The 22464-nt window shown below is 34.8% G+C and overlaps 1 protein-coding gene across 2 annotated transcripts in view; it reads left to right on the top strand.

Annotated features, from left to right (window-relative positions):
- The window catches only part of LOC149785723 (uncharacterized), a 98767-nt gene extending 80700 nt beyond the window's left edge, over positions 1–18067 (top strand). For both annotated transcript variants that reach the window (XM_089979598.1, XM_089979597.1), the window contains 3 exons: positions 461–717; positions 3981–4162; positions 12533–18067. In XM_089979598.1, the coding sequence (XP_089835724.1) occupies positions 461–717; positions 3981–4162; positions 12533–12661 (568 nt within the window). In that variant the 3' untranslated portion in view covers positions 12662–18067. The remainder of the gene's footprint in view (positions 1–460; positions 718–3980; positions 4163–12532) is intronic.
- The last annotated feature ends 4397 nt before the right edge of the window (positions 18068–22464 follow it).

Here is a 22464-nt window from a genome sequence, read left to right as displayed (position 1 = left end):
AGTTTTCACAAAGTACATTATCAATTTTCAGTTACATCTAGTTTATGTGTGTTCATTTGTGTAAATTGAGAATTCCAAAAAATGTCAAGTTGATTTGAAACTATATTGCTCACATTTTATAACAGTTTTTAAGAATAAAAAAAGTGACCCACATCATGAGATGGGTTACAACAAGGCTATTTCATAATAGTGCATAAAAACACAAAATATGATATTTATTGTGGTGAAATCACAAACTATTCAAGCAGAGATGATGATGGGATGTGGTGTAGTTGGGTTTAATGGAACATCAGCACAATTACTGGTTATATGATATTATAAGTTGAAAGGTAAAGATGTTAAAATTCTGTAAAACGTAGATAAAATGAAGGATAAAGGTGAAAAATGTTTATACCTTTATGCAGGGAAGGTAACTATAGCTGGAGCTGAAAACTAAACGTCTTTGCAAAACTTTTTGCAGGTACTTCCTATTTTACCAGCATCAGCATCAGTCCAGTATACTGGATGAAAATGAGAGCCCATTTGTTTCAGATGAGAACCTGCGTGATGTTACCCACATGTGGGAAAACATGGCCACAGAATACAGGCAGGTGTACAAGACAATTGCCTGTATGAAGAATTCTTCAGAAGATTCATTAGATCTAGATGAAGACCTGAAAGAAATTGACCTGAAACCTTTAGATGCTGCTTCCAATAAGAAGGATCCTTCTGGCTTTGGTATGCTTTTTTTTATGCGGCGACCATGAGGATGGGCATGGTATGGTTTTCATACTATGTTGTAATGTTATCCAGCCAGCCATCTGTTATCATGCACTTTAAAGATTTTATGTTATTTTTATTTTATATATACTCCGACCTGCCGACCGTTATGAATTTATCCCAAGTATTACGAAAATGACCCTTAAAATATGGATTTACAAAATAAAAGCAAAATAGAAAACAATTTACAAAAGGATTATGTCAAGTTGAGAGATGGCAATAAGCCATTGAGCTGCTTAGGTTTGGAACTGAATTTTATGCAACTGTGCTAGAGGTTAATAAGGTTTACATGTACTTTACAAACTTTTCATCGTAACATAATGTTTACCGTCATTGTATTAGTTTCAGATATCGAACATTTAAAATTATATGCTTTCCAACTTAACAATAATAGTGTATGATATTTTTTATACAATACTGAAATCTGGTCAAACTTATGGAAAAAAATCAACTGTCTTACTGAGATGGCCTTGTTAGGATAGGCAGGTCTGCATATTTTACAAAAATATAAGATCTTTTATAGAAGTTTAACATCTTTACAGTTTGAACCTTGTTTTACTTCATATTTTTGTATATTTGGAATGGTTTATTTTCCTAAGCATTTTGACCTGAACTGCATAAAGATACTGCATAGTGATATACCAACTAAGAAAGTCTTGGATTATTTTAGGCGCTGCAGTTTATATAGATTCTAGTGGCAAGCAGTAATAACTTCCCCATTGCTATCATTAGCTTTTACCTTTTCTTGTCATAAAACCATTATCCAATTGACATGAGTACATCCATTAGCAGAGTGAAGAATCATCGATAAGACATGGTCTATTTATGTAACTCATATGCCCAAGTGCAGAACGTAGCAGGAAAGTAACATTCAAGGAGCAGTTCGCTTTCTTCCCCACCTAAGGGTAGAACTCAAACACCCCACATGCTCAAAGTAATGTGATGCCGTCTTCTGCGAGGAACAGAGTGCACTGCTTGTCTCGGGGTAGCGCTTGAATACCAAACTTTGTGCATTACTTGCACATGGGTAAAGGAAGTCCTGCCTAATTCAGGGCAAAAGTTAAAGGTCACAGTAACTGTTAGAAAAAAATAATGGTTTCTGCACAATAATATTAGTTCTCCATTACATACCTGGATCAACTGTATGGATTGCATTCATTTATTGGAAAGGAAGAGTCTGTCACTTTTAGGGGAGGTAAGAATCATTTCAGTTTTGGGATATAAAAAATCAGGGCAACTGGGACTGAAGAAAGAAAAATGTTTTTTGCACAAAAATTTCAGTGACCCACATTCAGGACTATTAAAGACAGGGTAAGATTATAATGTGATGTTCATGGTATTTTTGTTGTTTGGTCTTGTATTGCACCAGTCTGAAGACTTTTCAGAATCATACATTTTTCTTTTCTTTTTTTTCTTCTGTTCGTTTATTTTATAAGAGGTGCTCATGATTGGTCTGAAATTACCAAACATTTATGATGATATTGAATATTTACCCTGCATCCGTTGGAACAATACATGTAACATTTTTGGCTTTGAGGATTTTCAGTCCCTCTATTTGTATGATATAGTATCCATTTTTTTAAAACCAAATATAGTTTGTATTGCTAATAATAGCAAGAAACTGTTATGGTCTAACTAGAATTAGTAACAAAGTACAAATCCATTATCCTTGCTTGTCAGTTTATCAAGGGAGGCAACTAAATAAGTTAAATGATTAGCCCATATAGTTATTTCCCTTGGATATCTTCTTGTAATAATGGGTTCACAAAGCTTGTACAGTGATGTAATATTCACAGCCAGGTGTTCTTGTGTTGTAGTAATGGGTTAACAGAGTATGAACAGTGTGATGTAATATTCACAGCCAGGTGCTCCTGTGCTGTAGTAATTAGTCAGCAGAGCATGTACAAAGTGTCTGGTGGCCTAGTGGTTAGAGCATCCGCCTCGGATGCAGGAGGTCGTGGGTTCGATCCCCGGCCGAGTCATACCAAAGACTTACAAAAATGATACTAACAGCTGCCTCGCTTGGCGCTCAGCATTAAGAGGTTAGTGTTAGGACTGGTCGGCCCAGAGTCAGGATAATGTGACTGGGTGGGACATCATGCTACATGTCTGCGGCACGATGCCCCAGCGCTAGACATCACTATAAACTGCCACATTGCAGACATCATAGCGATATGACTGAAAAATTGTTAAAGCTACGTAAAAAATTCAAATCACATCACATCACACATGTACAAAGTGATGTACTAGTATTCACAGCCAGGTCTTCCTGTGATGTAGTAATTAGTCAACAGAGCATGTACAAAGTGATGTAATAGTATTCATAACCAGGTGTTCCTGTGCTGTAGTAATTAGTCACAGAGTATGTACAATGTGATTGCTTAAGAAAAATAATGGACCCCCATCCAAGCATAATTTAGATTGATGTTTAGGGAGCATTAACGGAGCGAGTCTGAGGCTGATCATGTATAAACCGTCACACAATGCTTCTCACCTGATTCTTATTTCTGATTAGTTCTTATTAGAGAAAAAAATGGGTTTTTCAAAATATAACTTGAAAGAGACCAGGGGACAATGGCTTTTTTATTGCAGGTGTCACATGATTTTACTGAGCATTAAAGATACCTCTCAAGCAAGCACTACAGTGAAGATGCAAATGTATACATGCTCAGTCTCTGGCTGACTCCATAATGCCTGCCCCCCCCCCCCCATGACATCTAAAGTATGCATGGGCATGGGACCAGTTTACCAAGAACTTAATTTTATTTGCTGATAACAGTATTTAAGAACACTTTTAATATCATATATATATATATATATATATCGTCAAGAGCAGGGGTGGGAAAATATGCTCATCATGCCCTGGTTTTATCTGTTAATATACATCATAGAGTGGCTTTAAAAATCACTTATCAGTGCCTGTTATAGAGAGTTCACAAGCTCAGCAAACCAGGTGTTAAGTTTGCAATTAACAACTTTCCTGATCAAGCTAATTACTGAAACAAGGATTAAGCTTGCTTGTTAATACGTGAAAGTGAATAACTCTGTAATCTCGTGAAGAGATATAACATCATCACTCAACATTTTATCTTTTTTTTTAAATGAATCTGTATTAAGTACCCTTAAATATGCATATTTTAACCAAACCACAAAATGTGATACCTACAAGTTTAAAGTGATTCACAGCATGTAACTATTTATGTATACTGTTTTTATCACAGCTAATGAAGAGGACAATGATGCAGAACTTGTTACCCCATCGTCACACAAAGGATCTGATCTCCTGGATGGTTTTGATGTGCCAGACATCCAGATTCAAAATCAACCACAGCATCAGAAAGACTTTCAGCTTGTACCCGAATATGCTGACCTGGGAATCATAGTAGTCAGCAATGAGTCCTCGGTAAGTGCATGTGCGTCTCTTCATGTTTATGAGTGGATGCATCATATATCATAATCATCTTTTATGTAAAAAGTTGCAAATATGATGGGGAATTTAATTACATTTGAGACATAAATCTGAAAAAGATTGTCAGTCCTTATTTGGAAATTGTATAAAATCAGTTTAGCAAGGGCACCATCAGATTTAAACAATTTTAGCCAACTTGGAAAATAGAATCCTTTAAAGCGTACATTTCCAGTTTTGGTTTCATATCTCACTGCTGATCAGTTTGGGAGAGGATATAGCATTTTGCCTGTTCATTCTTTACCTTCAGTATTTTGTTACCCCTCCCAGACTCTCTTTTGATCTACACTCCTGAAATCTAGCATATAGATGTATCAAAGGAAGTGTGGTAACTTGGACATTCAAAAACTATGCCACTTAATTTGTGTGCTTGAGTAACTGTGTATTTTTAGCTATTTGTTCATTACACCATCAATGTCTTGGACTCCATTTCACTTACACCAGTGAAAATTAGTAGATGCAATTCCATGACAATAATTCAGCTATCCCAGAACAAGGTCAGTGTGACCTAATTTGCAGGCTATAGTGACATATTTTCAGTTGTTCATTGATTATAACCCCAATATTTCGGACAATTTTTCACCTATACTCATCAAAATTGGTATGTGGATACACTGCAGGGAGAGTTATTCAATCATACCATCTGCACTTATGGAAATTGGTTTGTGGATACACTGCACTGTAATGAGAGTTACTCAGTTCATCTATAAATGCATGTAATTCCATTGAAAAATTGCTCACAGATTTACAATATTCAATAAAAAAAATTCCAGATCATTGTGTCTGAATTCAACATCAAATATACAGCATGAACAGAGTATCGACACCGTTTACTTGCTGTCTGATATCGTACCATCATGGCTTGCAATTAATCCATAATATATGTAATTCCATTGCAAAAATTGCATACATATTTAAACTATTCAGTAATTTTGTCACACATCATTATGTGTCTGAATTCAACGGGGAAAAATTAACAGCAAAATTAGGTTAAGAAAGATGAAGCACATGTATGGTTCATTACATTCCAGGGTCTATGAACAGTGTCTGTACAAATTTCATACTGCTAAAATTTTCTCATATGCGTTTCCGTGTACATTTATCCATTGCTAATTTCCAATATTAACGCTTGTACACCTATTTGTTTGAACGACTACAGTAAGAATAATTAACAATCGACACGATTTCAGTGTGCATATAACTTTTACTTTAGATTTTGTGAATATTGAAAGAAACGTGTGAAAACTACTTTACTAATCATTGCGCAAAGTGCAGAGAACGACATGTTTTTCTGAACTTGCTTTTCCATAACGGTAAAATATTTTATTAAAAAATAGGAAATTAATAACGAGTTCATAAACAAACACCATACCCATGTAAAACCAGAGAACTAAGTGCAGTAAGCCTGCATTGGTCATGAGTCACTTTTATAAAAACATTTTAAGCTAAACACATGTACAGTTTCATATCCTTTCATTTTCCAGCTAATAAAGCAGACATTGTTTACTGGTCATCTAATTGCATCTAATAACACCACCAGCCATTTTTTTTTAATGTTTATTAAATTGTGCGAATCTTTTATCAACCACCGCATTGTCTGCTGCTTGGCTGTGTATGCAGTTAAAGAAAAAACACGTCAGCTATTGTTTGAGCAACGATTATATACAAAATTAATTGAAGACAATCACAAAGACGACTTACTGGCTTTACTCATTATTCAGTAATAAGTAATATTTCCGATAATGTTTATTTTGGCATAACACTTCAAGAACCTGGTGAAACTGTTAAATTTCAGAAGCCAAGCCATGATTGTACTATATTCGAATTCATGCGCAAACTCTTCTCCAAAATGATAATTAATGTTTTGCACACTATTTCTTATACTTTAAAAAAGTATTTTTCAGGGTACAAGAAAAATACATGTACATTTATTTTAAATTTCAGGAACCACACCATGATCGTGTTATATATTGTATTATATTCAAATTCATACACGATTTCTTCCCCAAAACAATAGTCAATTTTTTTTTCGTAAAGTGCAGAGAACGAATTGCTTTTAGTGAACTTGCTTTTCCATAATGGTAAAATATTTTTTAAAAAAAATAGGAAATTATTAACGAGTTCATAAGCAGACTCCATACACATGTAAAACCCGAGAACTAAGTGCAGTAGGCCTGCAATGATCACGAGTCACTTTTATAAAATTTTTAAAAAGCTGAACACGTACAATTTCATACCCTTTCAATTTCCAGCTAATAAAGTGGACATTATTTACTGGTCAACTTATTGTGTCTAATAACACTGCCAAGCCCAGGAAACATGTTGGTGGCTTTTGTTTTTTGATGTTCATTAAATTGTGAGAATCTTTTATCAACCACCGCGTTGTCTGCTGCTTGGTTGTGTATGCAGTTAAAGAAGAAATACATGTCAGCTATTGTTTGAGCAATGATTGTATACCGAATTAATTGAAGACAATCAAAAAGACGACTTACTGGCCTTACTCATGGACCAGTAATAAGTAACATTTACGATAATGTTTATTTTGGCATAACACTTCAAGAACCTGGTGATATTGTTAAATTTCAGAAGCCACACCACAATCGTATTACATTAAAATTCATACGCGAACTCTTCCCCAAAATGATAATAAACATTTTACACACTATTTCTCGTACTTAAAAAAAAAATTCTTGGTACAAGAAAAATACACCTACATGTATTTAAAATTTCAGGAACCAGGCCACAATCATATTAAATTCAAATTCATACGCAATCTCTTCCCCATAATGATAATAAATTTTTTATACACTATTTAATGTACTTTGAACAAAATATATTTTTTTCATGTGCAAGTGAACATACGAAATTTCGGGAACCACGCCATGACCACGTTATATCCGAATTCATGTTATAGCAGGGTTGCACTGTATATGGATGCACCTTAAGAATAGTAATTCATCCATACCAAACATTAGCAAGTTAATGTGACCATATAGTCACACTTAGATGACTTTTAGTTTTAAATGTCTGTTCGTTACATACTTGATTATCTTAGACCCTGTTTCATCTGTACTTAGGAAAATTGCAATGTTGATGCATATCATGGAGGATAATCTGTATATATCAAATAGGGTCATTGTGACCTTTATTTTTATGATTTTTAAATTATCTTCTATTTTTAAAGTTTTAACAGCTTTAACTTTTATCTTTTATCATTTGTATGTTTATTTAAACATTTTTGCATTTGTTTTTAAAAAATATATTTTTAGAATATAATTACCTTGAATTGGCACTATATAGCCAATAGCAAGGGCACTAGATAATGATAGCAAGGGCGCTAGATAATGAGGAAGACTCAGTCTAACTTTGGTTAACAACTGGCAGAAAAGGAGGATGCAGTGCTAACATCTTTTGTTGATGCATGAGATCAATAATCTCCATTGCCATACACAAATATGCATCTAATGGATAATGGATTTTAATATTCATCTAATGGATAATGGATTTTAATATTTATGGATATTAAATCTGAAGAAGTCATTATTAAGTCATTAATTGGTGACAGATCTTTTAAAAATAAATAGATCAAGTTAACTTGCATTAATCACAAATTTGCGCATCAGTAAAGCTGGAGTTGTTTCTTTTTGAACATGCATCTCCATTGCAAGCAAACACCATTAATGTTAAGTTTTAATGCTAGGAGACACAGTGGTTAGCATGTTTGACTCATGACTGGAAGGATCCTGGATCAAATCCAACCATTAAATCAGTCTGGGTTGGCTATTGTGGTGTGTCCTTCGCAAAGCACTTTACTCCAGTTGCATGGCTGAGATGTAAAATACCAAACCAAATCAATATATTCATAAACTGCTGGAGCCAAAACCATCAATTTGTTTGCATTGGTTAATTAGTGCAGACAGTGAATTTAAATGTCACTTCACCAATAGCATATGGCAATGACTGTACAACCATACATCATGTACACTAATAAAAATAGTCAACACACAGCAGTTGTACAGTCAAAGAATGCTTCATCTGGATCAAGAGAGAAAAAAATAAATCCTAAAGAAAGACAATGGATGGAGTAATATGTGTGCATTTTTTTATAAAAAATTGTCAGTTTATTTTTAATGTCACTTAATATTTTAAGGAACAATACACATAAGGCAAATTCAAGAACTTGGGAGTTATCTTCTCTGCATCATGTTTTTAAAAAAATGTAGGCTGACCATACAGATGGATGTTACTGTGATGTCATCACCTTTTATGCATTGTAATTTTCTGAGAACATTATCTGTTAATTAGTTTGTGTTATCATGCCACAGGACAATTAAGTTTTCAGCAGTTGTCAAAATAAATCTAGCTTAGCTGCTAAGTAAGCACTGAATTAGGTTGTCATGGAAATGCTTGCAGTCATTGCCATGTCAGTCAGTTGACACTTTCACACTGGAATTAAAGAGGGCATGTCACATTTATAATGATTACAATGAAACCAAATTTTAACAAATTAAAAGATCAATTTCACTTGACAAGCGTAATTTGATTGGTATTTAATTTCTTGCAGTGATGCTACCTTAAGGTATTTCCCAACATTTTTATTGATCTGAATTTCATGTATTGTGCTACTTTCTGAGAAAATATTTTTGTTAAAGCCAGTGATATTGATTCCAAATAATGATCACTAATTGCTGTTTTTAAAATGAATGATACATATTGACCTGTTATTTTGATTGCATTTTCTAATACTTTGGAAATTTTTTGCCTTTCCTATAAGAAACAAAGGTGCTTGCACCTGCCTTTGCATTATAAGTGGGCACATGACAAGAGTTTTTATCCCAGACTTGGTATGCATTTGTATCATGACAAGAGTTTGTATCCCTAACTTGGTATGCATTTGTATCATGACGAGTTTTTATCCCAGACTTAGTATGCATTTGTATCATGACAAGAGTTTGTATCCCTAACTTGGTATGCATTTGTATCATGACAAGAGTTTGTATCCCTAACTTGGTATGCATTTGTATCATGACAAGAGTTTGTATCCCTAACTTGGTATGCATTTGTATCATGACAGGAGTTTGTATCCCTAACGTAGTATGCATTTGTAAACCAAATCTGGGACAAACTCTTGTCATACAAATGCAAACCAAATTTGGGACACAAATAAAATGTTTGGGACAAAAACTCGTCATGATACAAATGCATATCAGATATGGGACACAAACTCATGCATTGATAAAAATGTATATCAAGTTTGGGACAAAATGGGAGGTATTCTGTAAGTAAGTTTACTGACCGATCTAGTGATCAGACTTGTTCCCCTTCACAGCAAAAGTAAACACCAGTCTAAGTATAAGAATAAAAAAAATTTCTTCAGATATTGTGATGTAAAATGGAAAATTAATCATATTTTGCAAATTTCTGTTGTTGGTTTATTCACTCTTGTGGCTAAAGGCAGAGTGAGTTTATGTTGTGGCCTTTTGTTCATTGTTTTGTCTGTCCTTTAACATTTGCTTGTGAACATTGTAGAGGCTTCAGTTCCAATTTCAGAAACACACATGCTTTTTTGTTTGGCTTCAGCTCTGTCTATGTATATTAATGAATTTATATTGCATCTGATCGATGGCAATTTTAAACACTCTGGAGGCCATATTTATTATTGGATTTGGTTTTTAAGCTTCTATCATCAAGAATTTGGATTAGTTTGAAAAGGATTGCTGTCCGCACACATTAATGCAGTGTGCCTCATCTGATTGCTGAGCTTGTGAACACTCTATAAGCTATATTTTTTTATCATGACACATCCCTTGGATGGGGATCTCAATGGTTCCAACTTCCCAGGCATGGGCCCCCAGGATGGTAAGGAGAGACCCAATAGTCTCCCCTCGAATGAGAAGTAATGGTGTGTACTTTTAGGCTGGGTCTATAATGGTAGTTCTATGAACAGTTTCTAAGTTATAGATTCCCTCAGGGGCAGGAAAAGTTCCATGGAAGAATTCACGACATAAAAATGAATTGTCTTTTACATGCCATGAAAATGACCCTGTATATTGCCTAAGAATGAATTCAAGGCTTGGTTTGGTGTTTTACAGTACAGAAACACAAATAGGTTTTTGTGCAGAGGTATTTGGAGTAAAGTGCCTTGCCCTTTAGGACACACCAAAGTAGTGACTTCAGCATGCTAACCACTGTGCCATGACAGTTCCTGTCCCTATTAGTTACCTACTGCAACATATGGTTGGGTGTATCTGGCCTGTTCTACATCAATGAGTATGCAGTATAACAGAACAATGACATGGGCATTAACTCATTAACCCCTGGCGCTGCATTTACGTGGCAGGAGGTAGTAGCCTACTGCTAAGCCTTGCAGCGTCAAGGTCATGTATGATACACTAAAGTGGGTGGTATTATAGAAAGGTAGACAGATGTAGCTCTACAATGATACCAAATAATCTGTATGTTTTAGTTGTACTACAAAATGCAGAGGGAAAAACCTAATTTTTTTGGACCTGTTTTATTTCTTTTCTTCACCCAAAATTCTCCCGTGGTCGGAATTCTAATTTGTTTATGGATTTTAGACTCAGATCTAAGGCAGACTGGTCTGAAATGCACACAGACAGGTGAACCATTGCAAAAAGTAGAATAAGGTGGGCATTAGGAATAAAGATTGGTATTGATACGAAAAGGATGGTCTGTTAAGCAAAAAAATATATTTAAAAAATCCAACTTTTACCCTTCTGCTCATGCGCGAGCAAAGCAAAATAACCAATGGAAAATGATGTTTCTAACACAACTAGGCATTAGGCTAATGGAAAATCACTTGGAAGTAGGTATATTCAGAAATAGCCCCCAAAATGTGTTTCCTACTCGTATTTCAGGTAAAAACAACAAAAAAAGTTAATGGGTGCATTTTGATGACATCACCAAATTTGAATATTTCTTGCATATTTAATCACTTGTGCATCGACATTGCACATAAATTACAAATTTAGCCATTCTTTGACAATTTTTTTTTAAAATTCCAAAATCCTTGTTAACTCATTAACCCCTGGCGCCGCGTTTACGTGGCAGGAGGTAGTAGCCTACTGCCTAGCTCGGTAGCATCAAGGTCATGTATGATACACTAAAGTGGGTGGTATTATAGAAAGGTAGACAGATGTAGCTCTACAATGATACCAAATAATCTGGACGTTTTAGTTGCACTACAAAATACAGAGGGAAAAACCTAATTTTTTGGACCCATTTTTTTTAAACCCAAAATTCACCTGTGATTGGAATCTGAATTTGTGTCCGGATTTTAGACTTTTTGTCCTCAGAAGTAAGGCAGACCAGTCTGAACTGCACACAGCCAGGTGAATCTTTGCAAAAAAGTAGGATAAGGTGGGCATTTGGAATAAAGATTGGTCTCCATACAAAAATGATGGGTCCACTAAGCAAAAAAAAAAAAAAAGAACTCTTTTACCCTTCTGCTCATGCATGAGCAAAAGAACCAATGGAAAATGATGTTTCTAACACACCTAGGCATTAGGCTAATGGAAAATCTCTTGGAAGTTGGTGTATTAGGATATATTCAGAAATAGCCCCCAAAATGTGTTTCCTACTCGCATTTCAGGCGAAAAGGACAAAAACCTCCTGGGATTAATGAGTTAATAGATCATGTAGCAATTATGTGCTCTGAGCTGTCCTTTCAGCAGTTTCAATACATGTGTGAATTTGCATTCATAAGCTGACATGTTAACTAGCCAGGTGCTTGGTATCAGTCCCACATGGGCCTCTTGTTTAATTATGAATTTGGGTACAAAAGATAATTTGTAGATATAATGTCAAGACAAATAAAAGGAACAATTGATCTGATAAAGGTCTGTTAAGACCAAAATGGTGGGAACAAATCTTGGACATAAATTCTACAGCTGTATTTAAAGCCACATCAGGAAATACTTTAGCCTCCAGTGTATGAGATAATTTCAGAGGTATTATACAGTTAGTAAAATAACCAAATATGCATAGTCTGAAAAACTTAACACAGTGAGCAACATCGACATTACCTACAAGGTTATTTGATTTATCACATGTATCACAAGATATTTTGCATCACAGTAACAATCCCCGATATACATCGAGGAATGTATCCTACAATCACTCAAGTATTGTGTATTATATCATGACCAAGCAGGCAATGCACAGCTCTGATATTTTCCTCTATTATAATACCAGTCTGTATATCATCCAAATTTGCTACTGTTGGCAAGGGGATTCATAATTAATGTTTACAAGTAAACCATGTTTCAAACTCATCTTTTTTCTCAGGATGAAGAGGAGCAAGAAGCAGAAAAAAAGGATCCAGTGCAGCAGTCTCACGAGGGATTTCTGGAGCACAACAACCAAGTTGTTCCCGAGATCGTGGCGCATAGTTCAGCGTTCGCTTTTACTTTTTGACACCATTGGACTGTTCCAAAATTTGCAATAATTAATACATGCCCATTCTCATTTGCATAAGAAAACCCTTACAGCTTAAACTGTAAGAAATTGATTATCACAATTTGGACAAGCTCAGAGAAGTAGTTTCTGATATAATTTGACTTTTCGTTCCTATACATTTCCAGTATTAGTCCAGGTCGTGTGAACATTTCCAACATGTTAACTCACATTATGCAACATGATGCAGCTCTTTTTAGACATAGGTAATTAGATAAGTAGGTCCAGAGCTTAATTGATTGACATATTGGAAATATCTATTACTGTGACTACAATCATGCTTCCTTTTGAAATTATTCATGGTAATTGATGTATGTGAGATTTCATTTTCTTTTGTTATTTGTTCCATTGTCATTTGTTATTTGTTAGATAAAATCAGAAAGGAAAACTTAGAAGCATTCAGATTTTTATTTACTGATGCTAATATTAGACTTGAAATAATTATGCAGAAAAATGTGCTCTCTTAAAGAATCTAGAATCCAGATTTCAACAAAAGTTTAATATGGTACCATGTATGTAATTCAATTTTCATTGTCATTTTTTTACCATTTAAATAGGTATTCTGAAATTGTACATCAATGTATGAAATCCTCTATATACTGTTTTGTACAGAGACCGCATTATAATTAATTTAAATGTTGGTTTTGATTTTATCTGATAAATACAAGAACATGTCGACAGTTACATTGGTACTCATAAAAGCATAGTCTGTTGTTCGTTTTTACTGTCTGTAATTTATCATACCATTGCCTTGTGTATTCATTTGTAAGTTGGATTTAAGTGCAGACTGCACAGACATAGATCTGCAGACATATAATGCACTGGCAGATCTAGGTCAATGCAGTTTGTTACGACTAATGAGTAGAACAGACAACATAGACTCTGGTCTACTGACACATACTGTGGCAGATCCAGGTGTGTGCAGTTGACAGTGAACTAATTTACAGGTGAGTATAGATAGTAGATTCTTTTGTTTCTCTGGGTTTTTTTCTTCACATTTCATGTTGTTCAAGAATTATTAATTGTTCTATGTTTGCAGCAGATATCTGCAAAATTGATTGCACTGTGGTAGCAAACCTTTGGGAAGTAGTGTTCTGATGGTGGACAGAGGGATAAACCAAAGAATTACAGATATTTTAATGCAAAGTTCAGTACATTGATCATGAATCAGATAAGTGAATTATTGAAGTGGTGGTATATTGCAATATGGTAGCCACATTCAACTTGAAAAGGTCTTGGGCAGTATCTTCCATTACAGATGGTGTATTATTATGGGTGTACACCATTCCTTTTCATTCAAAATGCATTACAGTAGGAAAGATACCATCACTGAAGCTTCTTAATGATAGACTTCCTGATTTCTCCGGACTAGTTGTTGATCGCTACTATGTGGCCTGTTCATAATAGGTATATTCACTAGATGTCAGTATGGTGACTAAATACATGGTACACAGATAGTAATTCAACTAAACTTTGTAAACTAATTTGTACCGAATATACTTGCATGTAAGTCGTATCCAGCTATGAACTGCATAGACCTGGATCTTCATTAACATACTGCATTGGCAGAATATGCATTTTGTAATCAGTAGAACAAGCAGCATAGATCCTGATCTGTCCACACATTATACAACAGCATGTCACAGTCTGTTTGGAGTTGGACCTAACTTTTATGTGGGTATATATGGTTAAGTTTTGCAATTTAATTACCATCATTTCACTGATTAACATACATTCTGAATAACTGATACGTTCTGAATTATTTATGAATGAATTTATTGAAAGCAAACATTTCTAGGAAGTGATTTTTCTGATATCTGTTGCAAGATGTTGTATCATGCTTTTCATGTCAGTCCCTTTTTCATGAAATATTTGACAATAATTATTGTACCTGTAAAATAATACTTAAAAACATTGTTGAAATTTTTACCGTATGAATATTTTAAAGAGTTCAATTTGTACCAGTTTTTTTATTCATCATTGCTAAATTGGTATTTTTCTTATCTATTTGTTATACTTATTTCATTTGCTTCCTTGGTTAGTTCCAAACTGCAGATGGTTCTATCTGAAACTGTCCTTTAATTTTGCATTCTTTCGATTTTTCTTTTGTTTTATTTCGCCGTTATGGGCTTGCAAAAACTTTAGCATTATCTCGATGCCACTGCTTCTGTCACTGATGGACAACGTTATGCTCATCCAAAAATGTAAGATACAGTGTTGGAACAGTAAAGTGACTTGAGAAAAATACACAGAAGCCATCATATTTCAAATTACTGATCAACAGTTACTAAGAATGTTCTGTAAATTATGACACCTTTCCCAAACCAAAATGCATCCTTACCACAAGCTTGCTGCAAGCTTGTGACATGCTAGGTGAAGTTGCACAAGCTAGTAAGGGAGCTTCCACATGCTTGTAATAAGTAAGCTTGTGCAATCTTGCTGCAATCTTACATGACAAGCTCATGCAAGCTTGCCAATAGCAAGCCTATTACTAGCTTCCGCAAGCTTGCTGCAAGCTTACATGACAAGCTCACACAAGCTTACCTATTACTAGCTTGCGCAAACTTGCAATTAGGCAAGCTTGCTGCGGTTTCAACTCTAAGCTTGCCACAAGCTTACATAACAAGCTTGCTGCAACCTTAAAAATAAGCTTGCGATTTTGGTTTGGGTTGTCTCCATTCATTTGAAAATGTTAGATTCATATATGAATAATTTCAATTTATGGTTGAAATTCAATGAGGCATTAGAAAGAGACATTTTTAAGGTTACAGAAAGACTAAATTTACTGAGAATTGTTCCATTATAATGTAATGGGATATAATTACCTGGGTGTGGTGGAATGCCAACTTATTATTAGCCCATATCTCTATTGGAAACAATAATGTTGTACAAGACTACTTGGTTTATCTCTGTCAATAGCACTGTCTCTTTCTTGACTTTTAAGATAATTTGTGGGTATTCCTTTCCTTCCCAGTAAATTTAAAGGAGATAATTAAAGATTTGATCTAGTACTATTTCACAATTTTAACTATATTGAATATCATAATTCAACTCTCATGACCATAACAAACAAAATTTCTTCCCTCTGTCCCATTCAGCTATAATATAGTACTGAAAGCAGGTTGTTATTTACATAATGTTGTACATATTTGTTAAATTATGGAACCAATTTCTGTTTTACATTGTCAATACCTTTGTACATTTTTGATGAACTAAGGCAGAAGAAATTTTGCTGAAAAGTATGTCTGACACAATGACAATATTGAAACATGGGGAGTAAATTGATATTTGACACAACAACAGTATCGAGACAGGGGAGGAGATGGACATTTGACTCGACAACAATATTGAGACATGGGGAGGAAATTGACATTTGACACAACAACATTATTGAGATGTGAGGAGGAAATTGACATTTGACACAGCAACATTATTGAGACGGCGGAGGAGATTGACATTTGACACAACAACAATATTGAGACATGGGGAGGAGATTGACATTCGACACAACAACAGTATTGAGATGTGTGGAGGAAATTGACATTTGACACAGCAACATTATTGAGACATGGGGAGGAAATTAACATTTGACACAACAACAGTATTGAGACAGGGAGGATTTTGACATTTGACACAACAACAGTATTGAGACATGGGGAGTAAATTGATATTTGACACAACGACAGTATCGAGACGGGGAGGAGATGGACATTTGACTCTACAACAATATTGAGACATGGGGAGGATATTGACATTTGACACAACAACAGTATTGAGACATGGGAGGAGATTGACATTTGACACAACAACAGTATTGAGATGTGAGGAGGAAATTGACATTTGACACAGCAACATTATTGAGATGGGGCAGGAGATTAACATTTGACACAACAACAATATTGAGACATGGGGAGGAGATTGACATTTGACACAACAGTATTGAGACATGGGGAGGAAATTGACATTTGACACAGCAACATTATTGAGACATGGGATGATATTTACATTTGAAACAACAACATTATTGAGACATGGGAGGATATTTACATTCTGTGACTGGTGTTTTAGAAAATATATTCCATTTTAATAATGCTACTGGAGGAAATCACTAGTTTAAGCAGGATACAAATTTCTGTTTCATGATTCATATTTGCAGAAATAAGACTTTGGAGATCATCATATTTGAAACAGACTATTATTTGCACACCTGTAAAAATCCTTCTGGAGTTAGTATATCGTGATTGCATCAGGCATGCTTAGTTCACATTGTTGCGACTAGCTTTATTTCGTTGTTATTGAAGCGAGTGTTCATTTTTTCAGCTTCGTTTATTTTTTCAGTTTTAATCTACATTCTGTAAATTTACAAGCAGAAATTAAAGCTTTGTCACTAATATCAGCAATTATTTTCAGATGACCTCTGTGATAAGGGAGTCGGATCGTGGTTCCTTATGCATCAGTGTCTTCTTATAAATGTCTTCATGCAGTTACATTATATACATCTTAGTCTGGAAATTATTGCAGAATATATTTGTAAAACATTAAGGATTATGGAACATAATGTTCATCAGGAGACAATTTTCCTGGCATTTATGATTTAGTTTTGCAGAAATAAAACTTAGAGAACCTCAGATATATAATTTGAAACAGTATCATTAACACACCAAATGAATGTAATTGTCATTTGTGTGTTTCAGTACCATGATTGGATCAAGTATTGTTCACAGTGTTGCACTTTCAGCTTGATTGTGTTGGTTTGTATCATACTCCTATGTGCAAGAAATGTACCACACTTAAATCCAAGAAATGGAAAGCAAATTGAATCGGATTTTGTTATCATTAGATTAGATCTTCATTTTATGTTTATTTTGACAGTAATGTCTTGATTTTTTTATTTTAATCTACATTCAGTAAATTTGCAAGCAGAACTTAAAACTAGGCTTCCTATGTAATCAGTTATTTTCAAATACAACTAGTGAAAAGAGTCAAATTGTAGCTCCTTATGCATCAGTTTTTCCTTTTAACTATCTTATCCAGTTATATTGCACATGCTGTAGTATCAAACAATTTTGTGGTGTACCAATTTTCATAGATTTCTTTGTTGCCCTGAACCATGAATTTAAAGACCCATGAAAAAATTTGCCTCATAAGCTGAAGAAGACAGCCACACCCAACTTTTCTTCTTTTTCTTCCTGTTTTTTTATATCTATGGATCAACAAAGTTTTTTTGATAATTCATCATTATTTCTGTAATCAAGTTAAAAGTATTGGCTTTTTTCACATTTAGTTTTCACTCTTTGTAAAACAAGAATTGTAAAACATCTGATATTGTTTCAGTGTACATATATCTACTTTTTATCCGATAGCCATAATTTCCACTCATTTTTAACATGCTTGTTTTAATAAAAGAAGTTTAACAATTGAAAAGTCTTTCATTACACATTGTTTATCATGTGCTATTCACTTGGTGAATTTTATATGTTATATATATATTGTATACATTTTGTGATTATTTAGCATCGCTTTCTTGCACAATCATCTCTGTTGCAGGAATTTTTACTTTAGGTCTTGGCAGTTTGTGGGAAAGTGTGGCCACAAGAAAGGCCGTTGGAACATTCACCATGAATGTCTAACTTGTTCAGAATGTACACAAAAATATTGCTGTCCATTTTGTAAACTATGGTTACGCTAAATTTGGAATCAGGCCTGTTTATGGCATACCTATAGAGGGCAGAGGAAACATAAGTAGCATACTAACAGTGGAGGGGGGGGGGGGCCCTGGGTGCCAGAGGTCTTCAGGTGCCAAAATCCCATAAGGCCATCAGTATCACCCTGGGTGCCATTTACCCTAGTAAGCCACTGGAAACGTGCATCCACTTCTGAGTTCTCATTTTTCTCTCTTGCAAAGTCCCAAGGGCCTTACTGCAGGATGACTAGCTCTTCAGGTCACACGAGCATTCCCCAGCCACTCTGGCAAGAAGGACTCATTGTTTGAGGATTGTGTTGTTTCCCCGTTCGAAGGAGAATGGAACAGCAGAGTGCTTCTTACGTTCAGAGGGTGTATTGCACCCTCCAGTGACCAGTCATAGACTTGTAACCGATGAATGGTCATTGTTAAGTCATTGGTCAATGTATGGTGACTGGTTATCCAATACCAGTAGCTGATCAATTTTCACCAGTGATCAATGGGGTCCTCTTGCTATAGCAATAGGGTTCAGACTAGCCCCCCACTCTGCAGTCACATTATATGGATGAGAGACTGTCAATGTTTCCCCCTTTTCTATGATTCCCATGAATCCCAAGGGGATGTGTAACCTACAGGTCCATGTATTTACTACAAACCTACTGCAAACCACCTTTAAAATGCATTATAATGCTAATTCATCGGTGAAAAGGTGTTGTAAATAAACAAAATGTGAAAACTTCTCGTAATAATATGTGAAGAAACTTTGAAATTAGAGTGTTATTTTCACAGTGTCCATTTCAGCCGTAAAATGTTGTTACGATATGTGCATTTCATTTTCATAATCATTAAAGCATCCAAGACAGTGATTAGATAATTGAAATAAATAACTTTATTTGACTATATTTAAGTGCACTTTAGTATATATTGACAACTAAGTCATCTTTCTTAAAAAATGACTGGGTAGTTAAATGTTAAAAATTACTGGGTTGTTCATAATCAGCTTGAAATAAGTTCTTTGGATTTTTCTCCATGCAGGTAATTATGAAAAAGTAAAGCATTATTTCCATTGTTGGAGTGGTAACGTTAGTGGCAGTATGGAAGTGTGATTCATATTGTTGTCATTTATCAATAGTAATGCCAAGATTTTTGACATGATAACAATTGTGTAACCATTGGTTGCTTGACATTCATTCACAGCATTGCAGATGCAGAAAGATTTTCATTTCTCAGAAAAATTCAACAAGATCTTCGAGAAAGTATGAACAACAGCTGTCTGTCGTCCCGTTTCCAATGAGTACAAAGGTGAATATAAAACTTATATCACCTTCATACCCTTAACAGTTGAGCCGCAAAGTCTGCCTCAACCAGTACTGTTCTCAACAGTCCAACAAACTGTGACAATTGAAAGTAATTCATAAATGGAAGAAAGTAAACAATAACATAATTATTGTATTATGTGAACTGATTCCAAGAGTAAGTGGTTAGAGTGCCCACCTCGGATGAGGGAGGTTGCAAGTTTGAAACCTGGCCAAGTCATACCAAAGACTTATTCAAATGGTACTAGCTACTGCCTCACTTGGTCAGAATAATGTGACAGGGTGGGGCATGATGCCTCAGTACTAGACATCACTATAAACTGCCGCACTACAGACATCGTAGTGATATGACTGCAGAATAGTTTAAACTACATTAAAATCCAAATCACATACACACACAGATTCTGAGAGAAGACTGCAATGAATGGGAGATAAATGAATCTATCTGCCACTTGGCAAGACAATGGAAGTGCAAGGTTCAACTAAAATGATTACTTCATAGACGATGGTTATCTCGACAAGAAACGTTATGTCCAAAATTCCATGGTCCATTTATCATATGAAGGTACTGAAATACTTGTGAGGGACATTCAGGTAAGTGGTCAGCATTGTCAGAAGTTACAGTGACGTAGAATTTAGAAGAAATGTCCTACTGTTCATAGCAGAAAAAATGGGCAACATGAATATTTGAAGTGACAGGCAAAATACAGCACAGGATGCAATACCGGTGGTGAAATAAATAATAATAATAATAATGACCTTATTTAAAGAGGGTAACACAATTAGCTAAAAACTAATCTACCTTGAGGCCCTCATACAAAGGAATTCATTTATTTAAGCTGCATCTCTGAAGCCACTGGATATATTGGGTTTGGAAGAAGGAAATAGAGTGGGCATTTCTAATCTCGGCTGGAATACTATTCCAGAGCAGAGTTCCAGAGTATTGGAAACTTTTTTTAAATAACTCCTTATTTGGTTTGGGAATTTTATACTGTTTGCTTGACATGGATCGCAGGTGGGGAGTATTACCAGGTAGCCTATACTGGAATAGTGATTGTAAATATTCAGGAGCACTATTCTGAGATATCCTGTACATTAATTTGGCTTTTCTCAAACAGATTCGACCATTCTAGCTGCCGGTGTCACCCTTATGGATAGGTCATAAGGCAAAAATCCATTATACTTGAACTTCAGGATGAATACAAAAGGTATTAATGTAGGAAATATAAATATATAAGGAATTGGGGGCAAAATAGATCAAGTAAGACTTATGCTTACATCATCAGTAAATAATATATATGTTTTTTTTGGAATTTCTGAAATGTTAAAGGAGAATCATTTAGACAACTTTTGCTAGTAAATAATTATTATATTCCTTTCCATAAAGACCGGAAAATAGGAGGCGATGGACTCTTACTTTATGTCAGAAATGGTATTATAGCAAAATGACATGAAGATCTAGAACAGAGTCTGTTTGGATACAGATTAATTTCTCCACACAATTCCAAACCCTTTCTTTTTGACTTCCTATACAGGCCACCTACATCCCCTGTAAATTGGAATACATATTTTGAATTGAAAAAGAAAAAGTTAACATTCTTGGTGATAAAACAAAGATTTATCAAATGAACAGATATGTAAAAACGGGACTGATTTTATGGAACCTTTTTTAGAATGATGGGTCAGAAGGAAGCCACTAGAATAACAGCAAATTCAAAACCCTTATTGATCATATCTATACAAACACTCCAGAAAATGATTGGATTGAGTGACCACTATGCCATTTGTCTTCCATGAAAATGAAGCAAAGAAAAAAAACTGGAAAAGCAATATCTTTCTGATGGATTTGGAACAGATTCCATGGAATAGTGTGGTAATATTTCAAGACAGAGGTGATATCTTAGATATATGGACAGACTTGTTTTCGAATGTATTCAATTAACATGCACCATTAAAAAGGTAAAGAATAAAAGACGATCATCAACCAGGCTGGAATACTCAAAGATATTGAATGCTATTAAAACAAACGTCTGAAAGCTTCATTTAGTAAAGAGTTTGCAATCTGGAGAAATAAAGCAACTGCCATGATTAGGACTGCAAAAAGATACTTTATCAAAAACATATTGATGAAAATAGGAAGAAAAAAAAACATTTTTTAGACCATTTAATGAATTAGGTGTTGGAAAATACAAGAACAAGATAATCCATCTCCGAACATCGACAGTGTATGCAAAAACGACCATTTACAAATTGCAAATTTGTTTAATGACTTTTGTGAATGTGACCTCAAACTTTGATGAACCTAAAGTTTTATCAGATCACTCACATCTCAGAAGATATTGTGCTAGCATACTCTGACCATTTTTGTTTGTTATTATGTGCTAGCATCTATACTCTGACCACTTTTGTTTGTTATTATGTGCTAGCATCTATACTCTGACCACTTTTGTTTTGTTATTATGTGCTAGCATCTATACTCTGACCACTTTTGTTTTGTTATTATGTGCTAGCATCTCTACTCTGACCACTTTTGTTTTGTTATTACGTGCTAGCATCTGTATTCTGACCACTTTTGTTTGTTATTATGTGCTAGCATCTATACTCTGACCACTTTTGTTTGTTATTATGTGCTAGCATCTACACTCTGACCACTTTTGTTATTTTCATCAATGACATTCCTGTGCAGACTGGAAACACAACTGCAAAAATGAATTAGAAAATGATCTTAAAAATGGCAACAAGCTTAAAGGAGCACTACTGCATAA

Source organism: Sinohyriopsis cumingii, chromosome 13 (genome assembly GCF_028554795.1).
Source record: "Sinohyriopsis cumingii isolate HCF-2022 chromosome 13, ASM2855479v2, whole genome shotgun sequence".
Lineage (NCBI taxonomy): Eukaryota > Metazoa > Mollusca > Bivalvia > Unionida > Unionidae > Sinohyriopsis > Sinohyriopsis cumingii.
Note: the sequence above shows the minus strand (reverse complement) of the source record. Positions and strands in the feature narration are given on the sequence as shown.